Source organism: Rhagoletis pomonella, unplaced genomic scaffold, assembly GCF_013731165.1.
Source record: "Rhagoletis pomonella isolate Grant_MI unplaced genomic scaffold, Rhpom_1.0 Rhpom_scaffold_00003, whole genome shotgun sequence".
NCBI classification, from domain to species: Eukaryota; Metazoa; Arthropoda; class Insecta; order Diptera; family Tephritidae; genus Rhagoletis; species Rhagoletis pomonella.
The window spans coordinates 26,084,185-26,105,724 of record NW_023458557.1 but is presented as its reverse complement, the minus strand read 5'-3'; the positions used below and the strand labels follow the sequence as shown (position 1 = coordinate 26,105,724).

The 21,540-nt window shown below is 37.3% G+C and overlaps 1 protein-coding gene across 6 annotated transcripts in view; it reads left to right on the top strand.

Annotated features, from left to right (window-relative positions):
- The window catches only part of LOC118735097 (phospholipid-transporting ATPase ABCA1), a gene marked incomplete at its 3' end in the record, with an annotated part of 162,324 nt that overhangs the window by 126,559 nt on the left and 14,225 nt on the right, over positions 1-21,540 (top strand). For 5 of the 6 annotated variants that reach the window (XM_036464714.1, XM_036464712.1, XM_036464711.1 and 2 more), the window contains 7 exon segments: positions 51-202; positions 260-431; positions 18,581-18,812; positions 18,876-19,101; positions 19,158-19,216; positions 19,291-19,623; positions 19,694-19,926. In XM_036464714.1, the coding sequence (XP_036320607.1) occupies positions 51-202; positions 260-431; positions 18,581-18,812; positions 18,876-19,101; positions 19,158-19,216; positions 19,291-19,623; positions 19,694-19,926 (1,407 nt within the window). 6 annotated transcript variants of the gene reach the window in all.

The window sequence follows — 21,540 nt, the reverse complement described above, 5'->3', positions numbered from 1 at the left end:
TAAGCGAATATGTTCCGAAGGATCAACTAAAAATCCTATTTTTCATTCAGACTATAGTACCGCCTGCAATGCACATAAGTTTACCGTACGAAAATAAGAGTGAATATAGTCGTGTGCTTCAGAAATTGGAACGACGACAGGTTGAACTTGGCATTAATTCAATTTCCATATCTGATGCTTCGCTGGAGGATGTGTTTTTGAAGTAAGCCATTTATTTAAAATTATTGGAATGTAAACATTAAATTATGTTCAATTATAGCTGCTTGTCCGAAATCGATGTTGTGGACGGTATAAGTATGGATAAAGAGGCACCTTCGTATAATCCCATTACAACTCGGGGGCCCTCCGTAGGTTGGAAGGAACAGATGGAAGCAATTTTTTATAAAAAAATTATATTTATCAAGAACCAATGGATCTATACATTAGTAATGGTAAGTTTTTCGTCTTTAAATGCTGTTTATTTTATCTTAAGAAACTGTGTTCGCAAAAATATTTGTGTAAAAGCCAATTGATTTAGAAAGATAATGTCGGCCATTTTCGACCGGTAGCAGCTTTAATATGCTTGTGCCCAACGTAGCGCGTATTGTTTCAGGCACTTAAACAACAGAATAACCATTATGATCAGGGTTCGGAAATACTCACTCACCTTCGTACGCGAACGCGAACGTGAACGTATCAAATATTCGGTAGCTATAAGTTGCATCGATACGTTCGCGACCATTCACTGATGTCGTTCTTGTTCATAAGTGAATGTAAATGCCGTGTTAAACATTCGCGGAAAGTTGGTGTGGCTAGAGATACTATTCTATGCGAATATTAATTGCATAAGATTTGCACCTTTCATTCGATTTTCAAAACAAAGGTACCAAATGGAAGGGCTTGGCCTCTAGATGTGCAGCAAGATTATATATTTTTAAAGTGTTGCCACCTGCTTATAAAATGATGATATTTGCACCGTTCGCCCGATTTTCAAATATGAGGTGCCAAACGAACAGGCTTGGCCAACAGATGGGAAAGTAGGGTTTATTTTTTGAATAGGGTTGCCTTTTTATATGCCCTCGTTTTCAGCTGATTAAGTTAAGCGACATTTGGACTAGTTTTTCCTATTTGTTCTTTGTTTATTTTATGTTTATATCTTCTTTATAAAAGTCCGGCCCATTACATAACCAGCACCACATAAATCCACATTTCAAACTTCGTACAAAAATTCCACAAACTTTAACAATTACCTACTCCCAAAAATTTCAAACTTTTTTTTAGGTATGCAGACTCGCAAAAATTTTAAGATTTACGTGAGCTGGACCGATTTAAATATTTTTTGAAAAAATACCTCAGATGACTGAACAGTTTAAGCTTAAAAAGTTTGCAAAAAAATATTTAAAAAATATTTCTACGGAATCATAGTAACGAGATTTTTGATGCTGTTTTTGAACATTTTTCAAAGAATGGTTTAAGAAAAACTTGAATAACTCAGCCAAAACCTTACCAATTTAGACTTATGAGCAGGGAACGGATTTTTAGGACATAAAAACTTATAAAAAGGCAAAATCAAATAACGAAATAGGCTACATAGAAAAGGCAAAATAAAATAGCAAACTAAGCTACGAAAAAAGGCAAAAGATGGCACTAAAAGAAGACAACAACCGAAAAATAATAAAGAGTACATTTATTTTACAAATATTTATTTTAGAAGTAAAAAGAGCAAAACTATGAACTACTTTCATTATATCGACCCCTTTGCGCAAAATTATCGTATGTTACAAAAGCCAAATTTTACAGGAAAGTGTTTTTTGTATTTTTCTCTGCTTTGGCAAGCCCCATCAATACCAAAGTTTAGATTTGCTGAGATAATTGAGAAGTATAACTAAACGCAGGCTTTTTTTTAGAAAGGTTTCTACATTATAATTTCTTAGCCCATATGAAAATTTCCCCTACAAGACAAAAATCATTGTCACATACGATGAAATTTACAGTAAATTTTTGGGGTAGCTATTGGGATTCAAGCCGTAATATTTGAACAGGTGATGCGTTATGCGTTGTAAAAAAGTTGCATCAAAAAGTGAATTTCGTAAAAAAAGTAACATATGTAGTGGCTCTTGTAGCTCCAAAATCATTTTACTTGTGACTTATTAGTGTTTTCTACCTCTGTCCATATGTATATATTAGCACTTCCGGCGATATTGCCCTGTGTAAGCTCGCTAAACATAGCTCCTATAACTATCATGATTTCTTTTACGCCGGGAAAAGTAGCGCTAGTCCTTCAAATTTATCTATTCATTCAGCTACACTTAAGGTCTCCTGTTGCAAAATTGAAGCCTGTCGAGTCTTTCAACCACAAGGCGTAGCACCATAAACGTCCTTTTTTTAAAAAAACGTCTTCAAGCAAAGTTTAAATTTTTTTGTTACTTTTTTATGAGTGCGGTGTACGATTAACTGGAGGTAAGCAAGTGTTAGCGATACATTTTTTCTATTTTTTGCTAATTTTAATTAGTTCAATAAAAAAAGACACCACTTATTTTTATTTGTAGGCATTCCCAATTTTATCAGACGCATATGTACCTACATTAGACTGCATCACTCCCCATACAAAAAAAATCGGTGCTATTTTTCCATTGGAATTATAAAATTTATTATATTCTTAAACTCCATTTTTAGAGGTATTTTCAAATCGGTCCAGCTCACTTAAATCTTAATATTTTTCCGAAATATTTTGGTGGACTTCTTAAAATATAACAAATTTTGCAATCCCGGCGGAAAACCTGCAACTTTTTTTGGTGATGCAGTCTAACCTACATACATTTTTATACCGTCTTGGGTGGTGCATTTTCCGCATTATTGTATCGTTGTACATTACAACGCTTCTCTCAGTAAGCTAGGCTTACTGTCACCACCTGATGAAGCGGAGCCTACTCTCGCAAACCTTGCTTCTCTCGGTGAGTTAGGCTCATCGGAACAAATTGAGGAAGCCTGTAACTCGGCCTTCTCTGCTTCCTGCCCACTTGTACTTCCGCGAGGAAAGAAAAAGCTACACTGGTGGAGCAAAGAAATCGCATCTCTAAGGAAGAAAAGCAGGAAACTCTTTAATGCGGCAAAGCGCGATGCTTCTTGGACTGCATACAAGGCAGCCCTGAAGAAATTTAAAAATGCCACCAGGAAAGCCCAAAGGGACTGCTGGAAGGATTATTGCGATAGTATAGAGGGTCAGTCGGAGGGAAATCGCCTGCGAAAGGTGCTTGCGAAAAGTCCGACGAACCCGATGTATATTCAGAAACCAAATGGTGACTGGAGGAAATGCTTGAAGTCCTAGTGAACGCGCACTTTCCGGGATGTACTGCGGAGCCCAACACCACGGTTATTATTTCTGAACGGCCGTTGACTTCAGCGGACTTTATTGACGTAAAAAGGGTAGACTAGGCCATAAAGTCCTTCCAGCCCTACAAATCTCCTGGTATGTATGGTATTTTCCCTGCCCAACTTCAGTCACCATCTGACGTTTTATGTCCGATACTTTTCTTAATTTATAAGGCTTGTATCAAACTTAGTTTCATACCCAACGGCTGGACCCTGGCGAAAGTTGTGTTTATTCCCAAGGGAGGTAGACCCTCCCACGTTAAACCAAGTGACTTTCGACCGATAAGCCTCACTTCTTTCTTTCTCAAGGTTTTGGAAAGACTTCTAGACTAGCAGATCCGACAGGAAATTGATGTAAATAATCTCTCTAGCTGTCAGCACGCCTACTGGAAAGTTAGATCTGTGGATACAGCTTTGCATAGTATTGAAAAGACTCTCGCTTTTAAGGAATTTGCACTAGGCGTGTTCCTAGATATCGAGGGTGCCTTCAATAATGTTCTCCCGGGAGCGGTTCTTCAAGCCCTTACTCGCCTTGGGCTGGATCACCCTATGGCCGAGTTTGATCATCGCCTCTTAGGCAGTAGAGCTATTTATTCGGAGATGGGGGAGGTATCTATAACAAGATATGCGAATCGCGGAACCCCACAAGGCGGTGTTCTCTCCCCACTTCATTGGAATCTAACGGTGGTTACCCTGCTGTCACGGTTGCAAGGTACAGGTTGCCAAGTCATTGGTTACGCGGATGATCTTGCCCTGACGGCAATTGGTAAGCACCCCCCAAGTTCTATGTGACTTACTTCAAGGCGCTTTACTCGTCATGGATACCTGGTCCAAAGGAGTAGGACTTAGTGACAATCCAGCAAAAACGGCCATGGTTCTGTTTTCAAAGAAGACGAAAGCTGTCCGACTACAACCTCCTTCCTTGAACGGTATCGCACTGACTTTCGCGGAGGAGGTTAGATATCTGGGCGTTATTCTTGACAGAATGTTAACTTGGCGGCGCAGTATAGAAGAGCGCTGCAAGAAAGCTATAACTGCTATGTATGCCTGTAAATCGGCGATTGGGAAAAAAATGGGGATTGAAGCCTCACATTCTGAACTGGATGTACACAGCGGTTGTGCGTCCCATTATATTCTACGGCATAACGGTTTGGTGGCCATCCGTAGATAAATCTACAATAAGAAACAAATTAACAGCGGTCCAAAGGGTGGCGTGCATGATGATCACGGGAGCGTTACCATCGACGCCTACTAAAGCCCTAGAGACCTTGCTTCACTTGCTACCTGTTTACCTATATGGTAAACTCCAGGCAAGCTGTAATGCTATAAGATTAAATGCACTAATCAAATGGAGTGACACGAGGTTTGGTCACTCTAGAATTTTGGAAGATCTTCAAGAGGGCTTTAGGCGCCTGGACTACACAGTCCAGTCTACGGGACTAAAGAAACATTTCCAGACAAGGATCCCCTCAAGGGAAGAATGGGAGGAGGATTCGGTCCTGATATCGTATTCTGACTCAACAGCCATCTACACTGATGGCTCCAAGTTGGATCTGAAGGTAGGAAGTGGGGTATACTCGCAAGAACTCTCACTTAGCCTCAGTTTTCGTCTACCAGATCTATGCAGCGTTTTTCAGGCTGAACTAACAGCAATAAATGAAGCTGCCAGTTGGTTGATCGATTCTCTAATTAATCTGAAGGCGGTAACAATATTTTCTGACAGCCAAGCTGCTATTAAAGCACTTTATAAAGACAATTCTACGTCGAAGGTTGTTATGGAATGTAGACGTTCTCTTAATGAACTGGCAAGGTACTACGTCACTAATGTTGTATGGGTGCCAGGCTACAAAGACATACCGGGAAACTGTACTGCGGATGAACTAGTAAGGGAGGGAACCTTGTTGTCTGCAATCAGTACAGCCCGTAATGCGGGCATTCCGCTATCTTCTTGCAAGCTCTGGCTATAGAATAACTTTGTCGGACGGGCTAATATAAGATGGTCTGCGAAGCCTACTTGCAGGATAGCAAGACATATCTGGCCTAAGCTTGACAAGCGTAGATCTCGCCCTCTCCTCCACTTGGAGCGACCACTGCTGCGGCATGTTATTGGAGTTCTCACCGGGCATTGCCTGATGGGAATCCACGCCACTAGAATGGGTTTGCAGTCAAACGACTACTGTCGTAGCTGCCGCGATGAGGAGGAAGTCGAAAGCGTGGAGCATTACTTATGCCGCTGTTCTGCTCCGGCGAGAGCTCGCCGACGCTCGTTCGTCCATTATTCTTTTGAATGTCTGGCCGAACTGGATTCAGCCACCGTCTATGACTTTGTGCGCTTCATCAGAGCTACGAAGTGGTTCCATTACTAGGGTAAGAGGAGGGACATATGGAGTCTTTTGTACGGCACCACAACGGGCCCATGGTGGCCTAAGTGTGCCCCTTTTCCTGTAGGATTAGGGCAGCCGAGTTAACCTAACCTAACCTAACCATCGTTGTACATACATACATCGTGCCAAATCCTCTACGGGTAATTAATATAATGTATATACGTACACAAAAACGTCATTTAATAGTACCATTAACGAACATTCCTCTCTAGACTTGGCACTTTGTATATAATTCCTACAACTCACCAAGTACATAAGATAATATACCGGTGCCGTTAAACCTAGGTATGTGCATATGTACAGTCCCGCATAAGTGAGTAATCGGCACAAGGAGAGCTACCAGCAGGTGTCAGTTTCGCGCGGAGTTCCTAACATGCGGACTACTATGATTTTGGACGCAAAACCAGTGCCGTGTGGTTATTAATAATAACATAATAGCATATATCTCCATAGGGAAATAATCGGTTATCAAAAAAAAAAAATAATAATAATTAACGTGAAATCGGTAGAAATGAGGAGCATATTTTACATATGCACACTTGCATTGCGTTAGAGTAGCAGAAACCCGTTTTTGATGTGCTTTTTTCTTTTTTTTTTAGTTTTTGTGTTACAGGAAGCTGAAAATCAAAGTATAAATTAGAATATATTGTAGTTAACAAAAAAAAAAAAAAATATTGCATGAGATAAATTTTGTGCCGCGTGCTATATTAAAGAAAAGACAATATGCACAACTGTACAAGCAGTTAGTACAGAAAAAAAAGAAAGCTTTTTCATGAGATAAATTGTTGGTGCATGATATTCAATTCGGTGTACTAGGAAACTAACAAAAAAAAAAAAACCAAAAAAAACCATCAAGTGAAACTAAGCGAAAAGATTTCGACCAGTTTGGTATACAGTGCATGCCATTGGCAACATTAGTGTTTTTTTTTCTCTTTATCTGCCTTAGCAACACCTGAAAGAGCTGGATGGTCACTCACGCTATGAAAGATCTTTCATCGTGGGAACGCAACTTGTCATAAGTCCAATCGAACTTAATTTTTTTTGCCATTTATGACTACATGCATATGGATTTTTAATGTTGGCAATGCCATCAATGTATTTGAGAGAGGTATAAGTATAAGCACATTAGCTTGTTGGTGTTTTTTTTTATATTTGCATTGTACATAATTAATATACACATACTCTAAACCATATTTTCAATTTAGTTCTAATTGTACAAATAGGTATACATACATACGTACATATTCACGTACGTCAGAGAGTAAGCGAGTTGTTATGGATTATGAGACTAGGGCCCCTATTATGAGTTACATTCGATCTTCGACTGTGGTCGAAAGTGCTGATCGAACGAATTTTGATTTGGTATTATGGCGCTCATTCGATGAAAAATAGCGCTATTGTGAACTTCGCTCGTTTATGTTGTTCACAATAGCATATTTTTCACCGCTGAGAAGCTTTGTTTACAAATCGAGCAAACTAAATAGTGTGCTTATACATATTTATGTAAATTTGTGCAAATTAAAATGAAATAAAAAAGAAAGCAAGTTTATAAAAACGTGGTAAAAATTAGTACAACGAAGTTCTGGGGTTCAACGATTCGTCAGCGGATGAGAGTTTAGTGAACTGACCAGGAATAGTAAATGTTTAAGAGAGTTTAAGTGTAGTCTTTACAGTATATTTTTACATAAAATATATTTAAGAAATTTGTCTACAGATTTACTAAAAACTTCCGACTGTCTAAAGAGGCGTTTGTGAGCCAAATCTATTTAAAATATTTTAAAACTTCCCACAGATCTATGATTTGTTCTCAGAGATCGTGCCAACTGAGTATTGGGATTTTCCTTCACAAGTAAAGCAGCCTTTCGAGCTTGTGTTTTGTATTCACGACGTTAAAACTGCATGAAATTCATAAAAAAATTGTTTAAAATTAGTATCTACCCGCCAAAAAGTAAGAAAACAAATGCAAAATCATCCATTTTTCACAATTTTCTAACGCTTCGCTACCTCATCGAAAGCAAAATTCTGTTCGACAGAAAATTCGATACTCAACGAAAATTTCGACACGGTTGCATAGCTCATAATACGAGTTTCACTTTCGATCTTCGATCTTCGATAACACTGTGAGACAAATGGTGGGGGTCAGTGATCGGGAAGGGTTCAAACTACCGGGGAAAGTTATATCGGTAAAAAAGAAGTTATAGGTGTCCCGGCGTTTCGCTGGGTCACGTCTAGGAATCGAGATATATCGATTTGAAGTTAGTAACTATCATATAGGGGAAATTGTGACCTTTGGTGGTCTTTTTTTTGACATAACTCGAGAACCACTAGTCCGATTTTGCTCAAACAAATTTAAAAAAATTAAAAAGTCCGACTTTGCTCAAACAAATTTAAAAAAATTAAAAATTACAATTCCTTTAATCTGTTCATATAACGTTTTTCTATATAATCAACAGTTTTGCCGGTAAAAATAAATGTATGAAGAAAAAAAATATTTTTTGCCTAAAATATTAAATTTTTGTATTTTTTAAATTCATAAAAAATCCAAAACGGAAAAAAAGGCAAGTCGTATTACTTTCACGCAAAGTCACATAACCTTTAAGCAAAATGAGACATAGATCATGAAAATCGATGGACGCGTTTCGCTTTTATTCACAATTAAGTGAAGGTATCTCATTTTGACAAGAATATTGATTTTATATTTCAATGAATTTGGATAATATTTATTATATATTATTTATTATTAACACGTAAAATTAAAAATTATTACAGGTAATTATTAGGTTATTACATAGATACATAGGTTATAAAAATCGATGGACGCAAAACTTATTTTCGTTTGTTTGCGCCCTTTACTTTCTTGCGTGGTGGTTCGCCCACTTGTTCAGACTCTGTATCGGATGAGGATCTGTCTTCATCTGGAAAAAATCAATTGTTTTTATTCAGTCAGATAACTTCATTTTTGTGACTTACCCTCGGAGGAAACTCCCATTGTATATTCTTCTTCTTCATCTTCATTGTCGGGATCGTACGTCTTTTGCGACCACCAACAAATTTCAGCCACCAGCGAATCGAGCATTACATTTATTTTTACCGGCAAAACTGTTGAGTATATAGAAAAACGTTATATTAACAGATTAAAGGAATTGTAATTTTTAATTTTTTTAAATTTGTTTGAGCAAAATCGGACTAGTGGTTCTCGAGTTATGTCAAAAAAAAGACCACCAAAGGTGACAATTTTCCCTATATGATAGTTACTAACTTCAAATCGATATATCTCGATTCCGAGACGTGACCCAGCGAAACGCAGGGCCACGTATAACTTGTTTTTGACCGACATAACATTTCCCGTTGGTTTCATCCCATCCCGATTTTAACTGTCGCATAGTGTAACCAGCGAAGATCGAAAATCGAATGCAACTCATAATAAGGGCCTAGGATTAAGTGTTGGAATTTGGTTTAGTTAAATAAAATTATAAATATGGAATAGAATTAAAGAATTTGATTTCGAGCTATCGGCGGAGAGCTGTTGTGGTAGGGCTATAGGGATCATTCATCATATTTAGTTATGACCCTATGGATGATCAAGGTTGGGAGGGCAATATATCGGTTGGCATGTTCGTCTAAGCCGGCCGGGGCTAAGTCACTAACAGGGTTAAAGCCAGTAATCTCTTTTCTTTCCCTCTTTTCGAGTTTTTTATTCACAAAACTTTACTCTCTATAGTTGTAGTAACATTGAACCACAAGATGCATTTGGAATTTTTCTGGCAACCTTTTCATTAGATTTTTGCGAAGAAAAGCATTGAATATACTAAACGTGAGCTCGATGTGGGTTGATACAAGTGGTGCCCAATTTAAATATAGAACGTTTAAAACTTTCATATTACCAGAAATAAGACCTTTTTCCTTGCCTCTTACAATTAAAGGTAGAAAAGGCAAAAAACGCCAAATATCTTAAAAAAGGCAAAAAAAGGCAACATCAAATGAATATATCGATGGCTGAGTGGAAGATCGACCTATCTCGGCAGCCAGTTCGAAAACGCCCTATCTCAAAAAACTTTTCAAGAACGCCCTATTTCAGAATTTAATTGAAAAACACCTTATCTCAAAATTCGGTTCAAAAACGCCCTATCTCACTTCAAAATGTATTGAAAATATGCTGATATAGGGCGTTTTTGAATCGGTAGCTGAGATATGTCGTTTTTGAAACGAATTCTGAAATAGGGCGTTCTTGGAAAGTTTTTTGAGATAGAGCGTTTTCGAACTGGCTGCCGAGATAGGTCGATCTTCCACTCAGCCATCGATATATGGAATCAGGGAAAGCTAAATTGTGGACAGACATTCTTAATCGAATATACCCTATCCTTTAGCAGAAAAAAGGCAATTTCCATAAAATCCGTTCCCTGCTTATGAGGTATCATTAGTAAAGTATTTCCTCACCCTTTTAATTTCTTTGTGAATAAGCTCATTCAAAGTATGAGAGAGGAAGGTAAGATAAACGAGTGTCATTCCATGTTGCATTAAGATATGTTGGTATTGAATAAAGAAAAAATTGGGACGTGAATGAGTTTTTTTGCAAAGAAATAAAAAGGGTGAGAAAATACCTTTCCACTGATACCTCATAAGTCTATATCGGTAAAGTTTTGTAGCAGTTATTCAAGTTTTTCTTACACAAATCTTTGAAAAAAGTTAAAAAACAGCATCAAAAATCGCATTTCTATGATTCCGTTGATAGAATTCCTTAATATTTTTATTTAGATTTTTTAAGCTTAAACTGTTTTGTCATCTGAGGGGATTTTTTCCAAAAAATCCTTTAAGAAACTATTTTTATTCATAAAAAACTCCATTTTTAGAGGTATTTTCAAACAGGTCCAGTTCACGTAAATGTTAATATTTTTTCGAAATATTTTGGTAGAAGTTTTAAAATATACTAGGTTTGGTAATCGCACCGCAACTTTTGTTGGTGATGCAGACTAATGTACAGTAGAGTGGTCCAAAATAATAAAGTCGGAATTTTAATGCCGCCACCCCCTAGGATTGTTCTGAACCGAAAATAAATATAACCCTATTTTTTATTTTGAAATCAAAAAATATTTAGGAAGTGCTCACAGCGCTCAAAGTTTTCCTTGTATTTTATATGGGGAAAAAACAAATTTTCGTAAAAATGGCATAAAACTCTTAAAAATCAATATTTTTCAATCGTAAATCGTTTCTCTTCAGGAGACTTCAAATATTGATATCCAATTGTTTATTTAACCATTTTTTATGATTAAATATTTTTTATTGGTCCCCCCATTGCATTTTCAAGGACCCATAAAATATACTCACCAAATTGTTAAAGGAACAATTGGGTATTATTACCTGGAATCTCCTGAAGATAAGCAAAGTTTTTCGATCGAGAAATATTGATTTCCAAGAATTCTACACTATTTCTACGAAAAATTGTTTTTTCCCCCAAATAAAATACATTGAAAACTTTGAGCGCTTTGAGCACACCCTACTTTTTTTTTATTTCAAAATAAAAAAATAGGGGTATACTTTTTTTTGGTATAGAACAATCGCAGGGGCTGGCGGCATTAAAAATGCGATCTTATTTTTTTACATACATTTTTGGACCACTTTAATGTACAGTAGTCGAAAAAATTATAGCCGCACCAAATTTTCACAAGTTTTAAAATATTATTTTTGTTGTTATTTAAATTTGGTTATTTTTTTATAGTTCATTCTTTAACAACATCCGTATAAATACAAGTTTAAAGGCAGTGTCGCACGATTGGGTATTTGTCAAAATTTGGTGCAAATCGTATCCCAATTGTTTGAATACCTAAATAATTTTCTTTATCCCAATCACGAAAATTAATTTGTTGAAATTTTTCAATAGAATATTACTGTATTGTACCAATCTTTTGACTACAAAAAAAAACTCCCATTTTTCTTATTTTGTACTAATCTATACAAATGTACCAATCGAGTGCAACTGCCCTAAAAACATATGCAATTTAAAATAAAATCAACAAATTTTCGTAAAAATTTCGAGTTTTTTAATTAGATTCTGAGTATGCGGTTTTGTGGCCCATTGAATTCTAGTAGAAAGAAGTACAAGTTTCAAATGGCTAAAAACTAAATTGATTTTTTAGTTTTTAAAAAACTTCGAAATTTGTACGAAAGTTTGATGATTTTATTTTATGCAGTTTTGTAGCCTATTGAATTCTAGTAGAATAAAGTACAAGTTTAAAATGGCTAAAAACTAAATTGATTTGTTAGAATTTTTAAAAAAGCTCGAAATTTGTACGAAAGTTTGTTGAATTTTTTTTTATATTGCACAAATTTGGAAACTTGGATTTACACGGGTTTTGTTAAAGAATGAACTATATTTTTATAAAAAAAAATAACCAAAATTAAATAACAACGAAAGTAATACGTTAAAACTAGCAAATTCGGCTATAATTTTTTGACTACTGTATGTATTTTTTAATATCTTTAATTGGACATGCACATTGTATAACAAAATTAAAAAATATATGCCTATTCTGCCTTTTTTCAAAAATCATTTTACCCTTTTTCAAGTTTCTAGTGCCTTAAAGGCCTACATTTGTACATTATTAAAAATCAACGCGATTTTCTAGCGTCTTGAAATTTGCACTTTAACCTATTAAAACTTCATGGGCTATTAAACACTGCACACCCAAACTTTTTCTGAAAATTCTGAATAAAAAGTTTACAACTTTTGTGGGATTTTGGTAAAATTGGTGAATTTTCATAATTTTTGTACAAAGTTTGAATTGTGGATTTATATGGTGCTTGTTATATAATGCGCTGGACTTTTATAAAAAAATATTAAACATGAAGTACGTAAAAGATTAGGCGAAAAAAGGAAAGTCGGAATTTTAATGCTAGGATTTTTCTAGCATTAAACGCCACTCGGCATTCAAGAGAGGACACAATTTTTGTTTGGAAGCATGTCTTTGTTGACGTGGAACGTCTCATATACACTTATTTATATTCCTAAACTTATGCTTGCGCGCAAAAGCGTTCGGAATTTTCAAATTTCACTCTAACAAAAGTTAACAAACTAATGGTTATCGATAGCCAGCGAACTTCAGTTGTGTTGCTAGTGGCCAAAACGATATTACAGATGGCAACTGGCAACTTTCAACTGACAACTGCAGTTGCTACAAAGTGTGTATACAGGCAATTACATTTTTGTGGTTTCTGGGAAGGTTTTTTGGAGCGTATTTAGGAGCGAAAATTTAAAAGTTTGCGATATATTTTACGTTTTAATAATTTGAGCGATATTAACATTTAGCAACGCAGTTTGCTTTTACAGAATTCGGTGAAAATAACAAAACAATAACTTGAAATTTTAGTTCCCGTGGAATACGCCCTTTTGGCGAAACAAAAGCGAACACTGATTGCAAATTTTACTCTTTATCAACTGAAGCATCTCTTTTAAAACTACCGACACACCAAGTTTTTCAAAAATCAAAGAGGTGCGCAGGCTTTTATGAGCGGAGGTATTGAAGTTGAACGAAGTGGTCCATCTGTTTACTAACAAATTATAATAATGCTTCTTTTGGAAGTCCTCAATACGCTTTTAAAATGAACACAAAACGATAATAAAAGAAAAACCTTGAAAGCATTAACTTTTACTTACAGTGCACGCGGTAGCGCTAGAGGATTGGAATTATCCTTTAAATGTCGCCTGATTGAGTCCGCGTTCATGCACTTCTCTTCCTCTTAAACAAATAATTATGATGAGCTTAGCTTTATTGCTGTCTTTTCTATAAAACTCTTTATTTTAATAATTTAATTTTACTCGCACAGCTTGTTTACAGCCCACATAGGGGTATTTAGTCGAGTTATGCTGCCAAAATTATTTTTATGAATTTTTCAACTCGAAATGTTTAGAAAATACGTTTTTTGACATAAAGAGTTGAAAATGTTTAAAATCAAGTAAATATAGGTTAAAACATTAACAGAGTTGCCACCTGTTAAAAATTGTGTTCAATTGGTTAAATGAATTGCTGCAATATGGGTATCAATAGAAATGGGTTTGAAAACGCTTTATCTCTGAGGAACCTTCCAGGGTGTAAAAAAACAAACTCAACTTTAATTAATGGAATTAGATAATTCAAATATGTATCACAGTATAGGTAAGAAATGGGTGTATTCGAGGTGCAATTAATGCGGCAGTGTTACTCTTTTATGAAAGAGTATCACGTTCTACGCGAAAATTTGGGCGAAAAAAATTTTGACAATCAGTTACTCTTCATTGGCAAATCAAAAGTAACATACAAATTTTTACTGCGCAATTTCTGCAATATTTTAGAAAAGTTTAAGTTGAGCATCAGCAACACGTTATCAGGAAAGCAACAAGTCTGCAATATTGCGGTAATTATTACGTTGCTCGAACGAACCCAATCTAATAAAACTTGATAACAGTCTTTTTTATTGTTATTCCAAGAATCGATTTAGAGTGAATTAGCTCAGTAGGTATTGATTTATCGCAGTTTTTGGCTTTCTGTAAATTACCGTTATATGGGAAGTGGGCGTGGTTATCGCCCGATTTAAAGAATTTTTAGCAGTTATGTTAGATGTAGCCTAAGCAAGGCGTGTTTGGTACGGATTAGTGAAGCGGATACTGAGATACAGCATTTCATCATAAGTGGGAGGGGCCACACCTATTTTCTAAAAATTTGAAGTTATATTAGTATCCACGTATCCTCTGGGTAGCTGCCAAACACCCGCTTGGGAGCGAGCTAAACTTGAGAGGGCAGGGTTTGGATCCCGCCACGTAAAAACCCCTATAATAACATAATAACTATAATAATACCAAGCCTCGGATGAGACATCTTCTTTTGAAGACGGCCGCAGCAAAAATTTTAAGGAGTACGATCTGGTGGCATGCACTTGGAACATTGACCTGGACCGTTATCTTGTTGCAGGCAAGACACGGCCCGCCTCCGTGCAGCAAAAAGTCTGCGTCCAGCAATGTAAGAAATGCTCAATTTATTCGCCACTGACGCTCACACCTGCTCTCCGAGAGCACTCTTTAACAAACCGACATATGCGAGCACTAGACATTGACGCGACGGAGCTCCATCTGCCTCGGGAGACCAGGACAACAATAGCCCAACTTCGCTCTGGCTACTGCAGCAGGCTAAATTCCTACCTGAGTAGGTTAAATGCGGATGTGCCGAACGAATGTCAGGCATGTGGAGAGACCCCTCACGACTCGAAACATCTCTTCGCATGCCCGGAAAACCCCACAACCCTAACGGCGTCGTCCCTATGGACCGACTTGACGACAACGACTGAGATATCAGCCTATCTGGGCGGGGTTGTTGTAGCCGCTACAACAACAACAACAACAGAAGTAGAACCATATTTCTTGCTCATTAAATAGCGACCAACTGGTATCATGAGGAATGTCACGAAGCTGTAGAGAAAAAAGATGCCGCCTACAGGACTACTCTGCGAGCCATTATAAGGGACTGAAGAGGGAAACGAGACGTGTTTGCTTCAATACGAAGGAGAGCGATAAATATGTGAGTCCGAAGGGCTTGAAATGCTGGCCGACAGGAAAAACTCCCAAAAATTTTAACAGATAGTTAGGCGACTTACGGAAGGTTTCAACAGCAGGGCGAACCCCTGTAAGAACAACCATAGCGACCTAGTGATCGATATCCAGAATGGACTTAAATCATGGAGGGAACACTTTTCCACCCTTCTGAATAGTAGCAGCACTGAAAGTTGTGGAGAAGACGAAATCGAGCCCCTAGTCGATGACGATGGAGCCGATGTCCCACCGCTAGACTATGACGAGGTACTTATAGCAATCACGCCGCTGAAAACACGAAACTGCTAGAGCTGACGGCCTGCCATCCGAGCTATTCAAAAACGGCGGTGAGGAGTTGATAAGGTGTATGCATCAACTCTTATGCAGAATATAGTCGGATGAACGCGTGTACGATGACTGGTATGTAAGTGTGTTCTGCCCAATGCAAGGCGACCCCACCACACGCGCCAACTACTGCGGGATCAGCCTTCTAAGCATAGGTTACAAGGTCTTATAGAGCGTATTGTGTGAAGCAAAAGTTCACCGTCAATTTCATTTAAACCCATTGAGTGTTTTTGCATTTTAGTGGTCACAAACCTCGAGAAAAACGCGTTTAATGTTAATGAGTAAAAAACGCGTTGAAAAACTAAACACTGCCCTTGACTTATTGTCGGATACCTTATACGGGTAACAAACGGACTCGCTTATCTGCATAACAGCCTTTATTGACATTAACTCATGCATTTTCCTCTTTCAAACGCGCATAAGCAGCCGAACAAAATGCACGAAATTTTTGGGAATTAACTTGGATCAGGTTTATTTTCGATGACAACACTGGTAAAAACGTGTGGACGACGACTGGAATTTAAGTGTGCTCTGCGCAATCAGCCTTCTAAGCATAGGTTATAAGGTCTTATCGAGTGTATTGTGCGAAAGACTGAAGTCCACCGTTAACGAGCTGATTGGACCTTATCAGTGTGGCTTTAGGCCTGGAAAATCCACCATAGATCAGGTATTCACAATACGCCAAATCTTGGAAAAGACCCGCGAGAATAGGATCGACACACACCCTCTATTTGTCGATTTCAAAGCCGCTTTCGACAGCACAAAGAGAAGTTGCCTTTATGCCGCGATGTCTGAATTTGGTATCCCCGCTAAACTAATACGGCTGTGTAAAATGACGTTGAGCAATACCACCAGCTCCGTCAGAATAGGGAAGGACCTCTCCGAGCCGTTTGATACCAAACGAGGTTTCAGACAAGGGGACTCCGTTTCGTGTGATTTCTTTAATCTGATGTTGGAGAAGATAATAAGAGCCGCAGAACTGAACCGCTCAGGCACAATACTTTACAAGAGCGTACAATTGCTGGCGTATGCCGACGACATCGATATTATCGGTAAAAACAAGGGCTACGTCTGTTCTGCCTTCTCGGGATTGGATAGAGAAGCGAAGCGAATGGGTCTGGTGGTGAACGAGGACAAAACGAAGTATCTCCTGTCATCCCACAAACAGTCAGAGCATACGCGTCTTGACACCCACGTCACTGTTGACAGTCACAAGTTTGAAAAAGTAGACGACTTCGTTTATTTGGGAACCAGCATTAACACCAATAATAATGTCAGCCTTGAAATCCAACGGAGAATCACTCTTGCCAACAAGTGCTACTTTGGGCTGAGTAGGCAATTGAGAAGTAAAGTCCTCGCTCGTCGTACGAAGATCACACTCTATAAGTCACTCATCATGCCTGTGCTGGTGTATGGCGCGGAGGCATGGACAATGAAGGCATCTGATGAGGCGGCTCTTGGAGTTTTCGAGAGAAAGATTCTGCGAAAGATTTACGGACCTTTACGCGTTGGTGATGGCGAATATCGCAGACGATTTAACGATGAGCTGTATGAGCTTTACAACGATATAGACATAGTGCAGCGAATTAAAATTCAACGGCTCCGCTGGCTTGGCCACGTCGTTCGAATGGACAGAAATGCTCCTGCTCTGAAAATATTCAACGCGGCCCGTGATGCTGGTAACAGAGGAAGAGGAAGGCCTCCTCTGCGTTGGAAAGACCAGGTGGAGAAGGACTTGGCTTCACTTGGCATTTCCAATTGACGTCAGTTAGCACAGAAGAGAAATGACTGGCGTGCTGTTTTGGACTCGGCCAAAATCGTTTAGGCGGTTACAGCGCCAATAAAGAAGAAGAAGAAGAATTTTATTAAAAAAGTCAACAGCAACAAATGCCGATTTTATTTCTACCGGAAAATGAAACCTTCTCTTTGCCCTCTACGCACAAACACTAAGAAGAGGGCAATGAGAAGGCAACATTTTTTGTAGAAAATAAATCACCATAACTGAAAGCAATGTTGAAAAATAGGTATGTTCCTTTATTTTCTCCAGTAAAAAAAATCCAACAGTAATATTTCGGCGACATGTCATCTGTTCTCTCATAAGAGAAACATATCCAGAATAGTACGCGAACAGAAAATTTGCAGAAACTTGCAAGTTAGACGAACAGCTGATAGAATTTTTGTTTATATTCAAAAGTGTAAAATTTAAAACGTACAAAACTAATCACAAAGTGTTATCCTGCCACAGTTTATTGATTAAACGAATAACTACTTTTCACAAGTTTAATAAGTCGTGATTTTGTGATTTGCGTAAATTCCTACCAACTATTTTTGATCAGCTGTTTTCCTGTTGGCAAAATCTAATAGCTTCCCCTCAAAATTAAATGTCACTTTGCTCTATTAATTTCCCCTGCTTTGCAAGTTTATTGCGTACGCGAACGCAAAACGCTGATAGTTTTTGATTACTTTCAATAATTAATAGGTACGCGAATGCAACTAATATAGAACTTATAAAAAAATTAATAAGAAATAAACGAAAATTCTGCTGGCCGTAGGACTCGAACCCACGACCTTGCCGCTCGTTAATTTGCATTACTGCCATCTGCCAAGGCACACTTTTGATCAGATCAACTGCGCCGTAAATCCGGATCAACGCTGCCGTCTGTGTTTTCTTTTAGACAGTGGGTCGTATAAGTTATACAATTTTAAGAAAAAGCAATTGCTGAGTTTTTGTGCATTCGGCCTATTATTATTATATTTATATATTGTATTTAATTGATTTGAAATTTTAAGAAAATATTTCCGAAACTTCATATTGTAAGAAAATTCAAAAACATAATAATTTGTTTTAAATTCAAGCCCATTTGGAAACCTCTGTATTTAATCAACTAACCGTTTATTTAACGTATTTATAAATCATAAATTCTAAATATTAAATGATATCTAGGTGTCACTTCCAATACTAAGTCTTGTGATTGCACTGGCCCTAATGCATTCCATGTCGCTGGTCACGAATGAAGACAAGTTAACACTAAATCTGCGCCATATTCAGCAAGGGATTATATTTGTTGATGGCTCCAATACCGACATCGTAAATATGTTAAAAACAGAAATTGAGAAATATGACGGCATCCGGATAGAACATCTCACTAACGAAAGAGGCGATAACATAACAGACCGTATGTATAAAAACTAATTAAAAAATACATGAATTAATCCTGGGGTATCAAATGCGAATTCAGTGTTGATAGATCTGCAATATGAAAATTTGGCATATTTTTTGGAAAATTACATCGGTGTTATTCAAATGACCAATAATGAAAATGGAAACTTGAACTTCAATATTTATTTTTCGGGTAACATATACCACAGTTCGGTAATTTTGATGAATTTAGTTGATGATACTATTGCGCAATGGAAAATGGGCGAATCAGGAGGCATCGAAACAACGTATACACCAATTAGAAGGTACAGTTTTCGAGCTTCACTTAAATTTTCTCATTTCATGAAAAATATAATTACAGATACCTTACGGATGTAAGCCCGACGCGTTTAGAATACTTCGCCGTAATAATGCCTATTGGTAAGGCCCTTCATATTAACAAAAAAATCTAAGTAAAATATAATTTTCTCGTAATTCATAAAAATATCTTACAGGGCTGTTCTTTAGCATATTTTTTTATGTGGCATTACCTTTTCATGAGAATGCAAGTGGTTTCAAGGAATTGCAAGCTATACCGCGAGCACTCTTCTGGGCTTCAAATTTTGCTTTTGACGCTATGCTGCACTTTACCGTCTGCCTGCTTCTGTTCCTATTGCAAGTAGCGCTGATGCCGACTGAATTGTATAATTTATCCGAGCAATTTGTCATTAATGCGTCTATATTTTTCTATGGGTGCAGTTATCTACCAATTTTATATAGTTTGGCAAATACCTTCCGTTCGATATCTACCATTTCGACGTATATGCTCTTCATGCTTATTGTATCAGGTTAATAATTTAAGCAAGCATTAAATTTTTGTGAAATATTAATTTACTTATGTCTCAAAACCCATTACAGCCATCATACCGCTTATAACATCTGGTAATATACGTGCTATGGAATATCATGAAGGTAAAATATTTATACTGCTGCTGCTGCCAGATTTCAACTTAAATCACCAATTACGGATCATTAATGAACGATTCTTGCTCACCCGCCGGAATGAACTCACATCTACATCTGGGTTGCCCACAGTGCTCAGTGTCAATACTTTCTTTTTTGAAGCCGTTATAGTTTCATTTATTGTTATGGTATGTAAATATATATTACATTTTAGAAATGTATGTAGGGGAAGTCGGGGTATTCTTGGACACACTTTTATTTTGGTCGAAAATTCCCAAAAAAAAATACTTTTTCTAAAAATTTAAAGCTTGGTTTTCCAGTACGAGAAATAGCCTTCCTTTTGGTATTAGCAGCTTGATCAAATTTTATTAAATTACGCATGTTATTTCAGTTGTCAAAAAAATTGTGTTTTTGCACTTTCGAAAAATCTCAGGGAAGTATTGGACTGTTTGTAAATCGATAACACATGACGAAAATTATTGGTGGAAAACATTTATTTGTGAACGAAAACGAAAGAAGACATCATAATTAATAGAATAAAGTGAAAAATTAAGATTAAAATTGTTCCGAGTCACAGTGAACACCCGGGTTTGCTCCGGCGCAATTCAAGTGAACACCTGGATCACAAACAATGCAATGGGCTATATTTCGGTGGTTTTCTTGTCTCGGCATATTTTTCTTGTAAATCATGCAGAAATCAATGTCTTCTTCCACATCAGTTTCGCCCGGAGATAGTATTTTCTGCATAGGTCAGCAACAATTGCAGTCGATGTCAAAACGGCCGATTTCGGGATTTTGCCGAAATCATTGATGCCTCCTTTTTTGCATAATAAAGGGGCATTTTGGCTAAACCAAACTTTATCGGCCCAAAAAAACTATTAGAAATTGCCGAAAAACTAATGCTGTGTGGAAATTATGCAAGAAAAATCCCTCAAACCCTCATTTTTCAAAATCGCGGCGTATAAGTAGGTAACACAATACCAACTTCATACAAAATCTATTCTGCGTCGGAGGCCTAAGCGTAAAAAAAACTAAATAAAAATTTTATAAAAAAAGAAAAAGAAAGTTCCGCTGCCCGACGACTCGGAATCGAACTCGCATCTCTCAACCAGCAGTCTAATGCTTTGCCCACTCGGCCATTGCGACGCAACGTGAGCAAAATGGCTTATATAAATGTCTATTGTTTCTTTTGCGAAGCGAGCTCACTCGAATTCAGTGATAGCATTTTTTTCGTATTCGTAGCAGGCATTCGAATTAGATTTTCTACGATGGATTCCGTGATAGCCCTGATTATAAATATATTTAACTTAGTTGGTTCGTCGAAAAATCTTGTCAAAATAACAAAATACTAAGTGAAAAATAAACGAAGTATCAAATTTCTATTTGCTATGGCAGCGAGATAACGGTATGTATTTGCGTTTCCAGAGTTTTTTCCCATCATACGGGAAAACGTATAATTTGTCCCAAATATACGGGATTTACAAAAATTTAACGGGACAAATGAGAAATAAAAGACTTGCTTTAAAAGTCCAACTACGAACCATACATATATTATTATTATTATTGTTAGTACGTCGGGTATACTCGCGCTGCGACCTGAAAGATCTGTGGTGCTAAACCCTAATTTTAGTCACTCCAACCTTAAGCTATGTGTAGTGGTGTAGTGGTAAGCAGTGCGCGCTTTCTCTCATCAGCACCTGGGTTCAAGCCCTGGTCAAGGCAACATCGCAAAAAAATATGGAAAAAGGTTTTTTCTTAACAGCGGTCGTCCCTCGGCAGGCAATGGCAAACCTCCGAGTGTA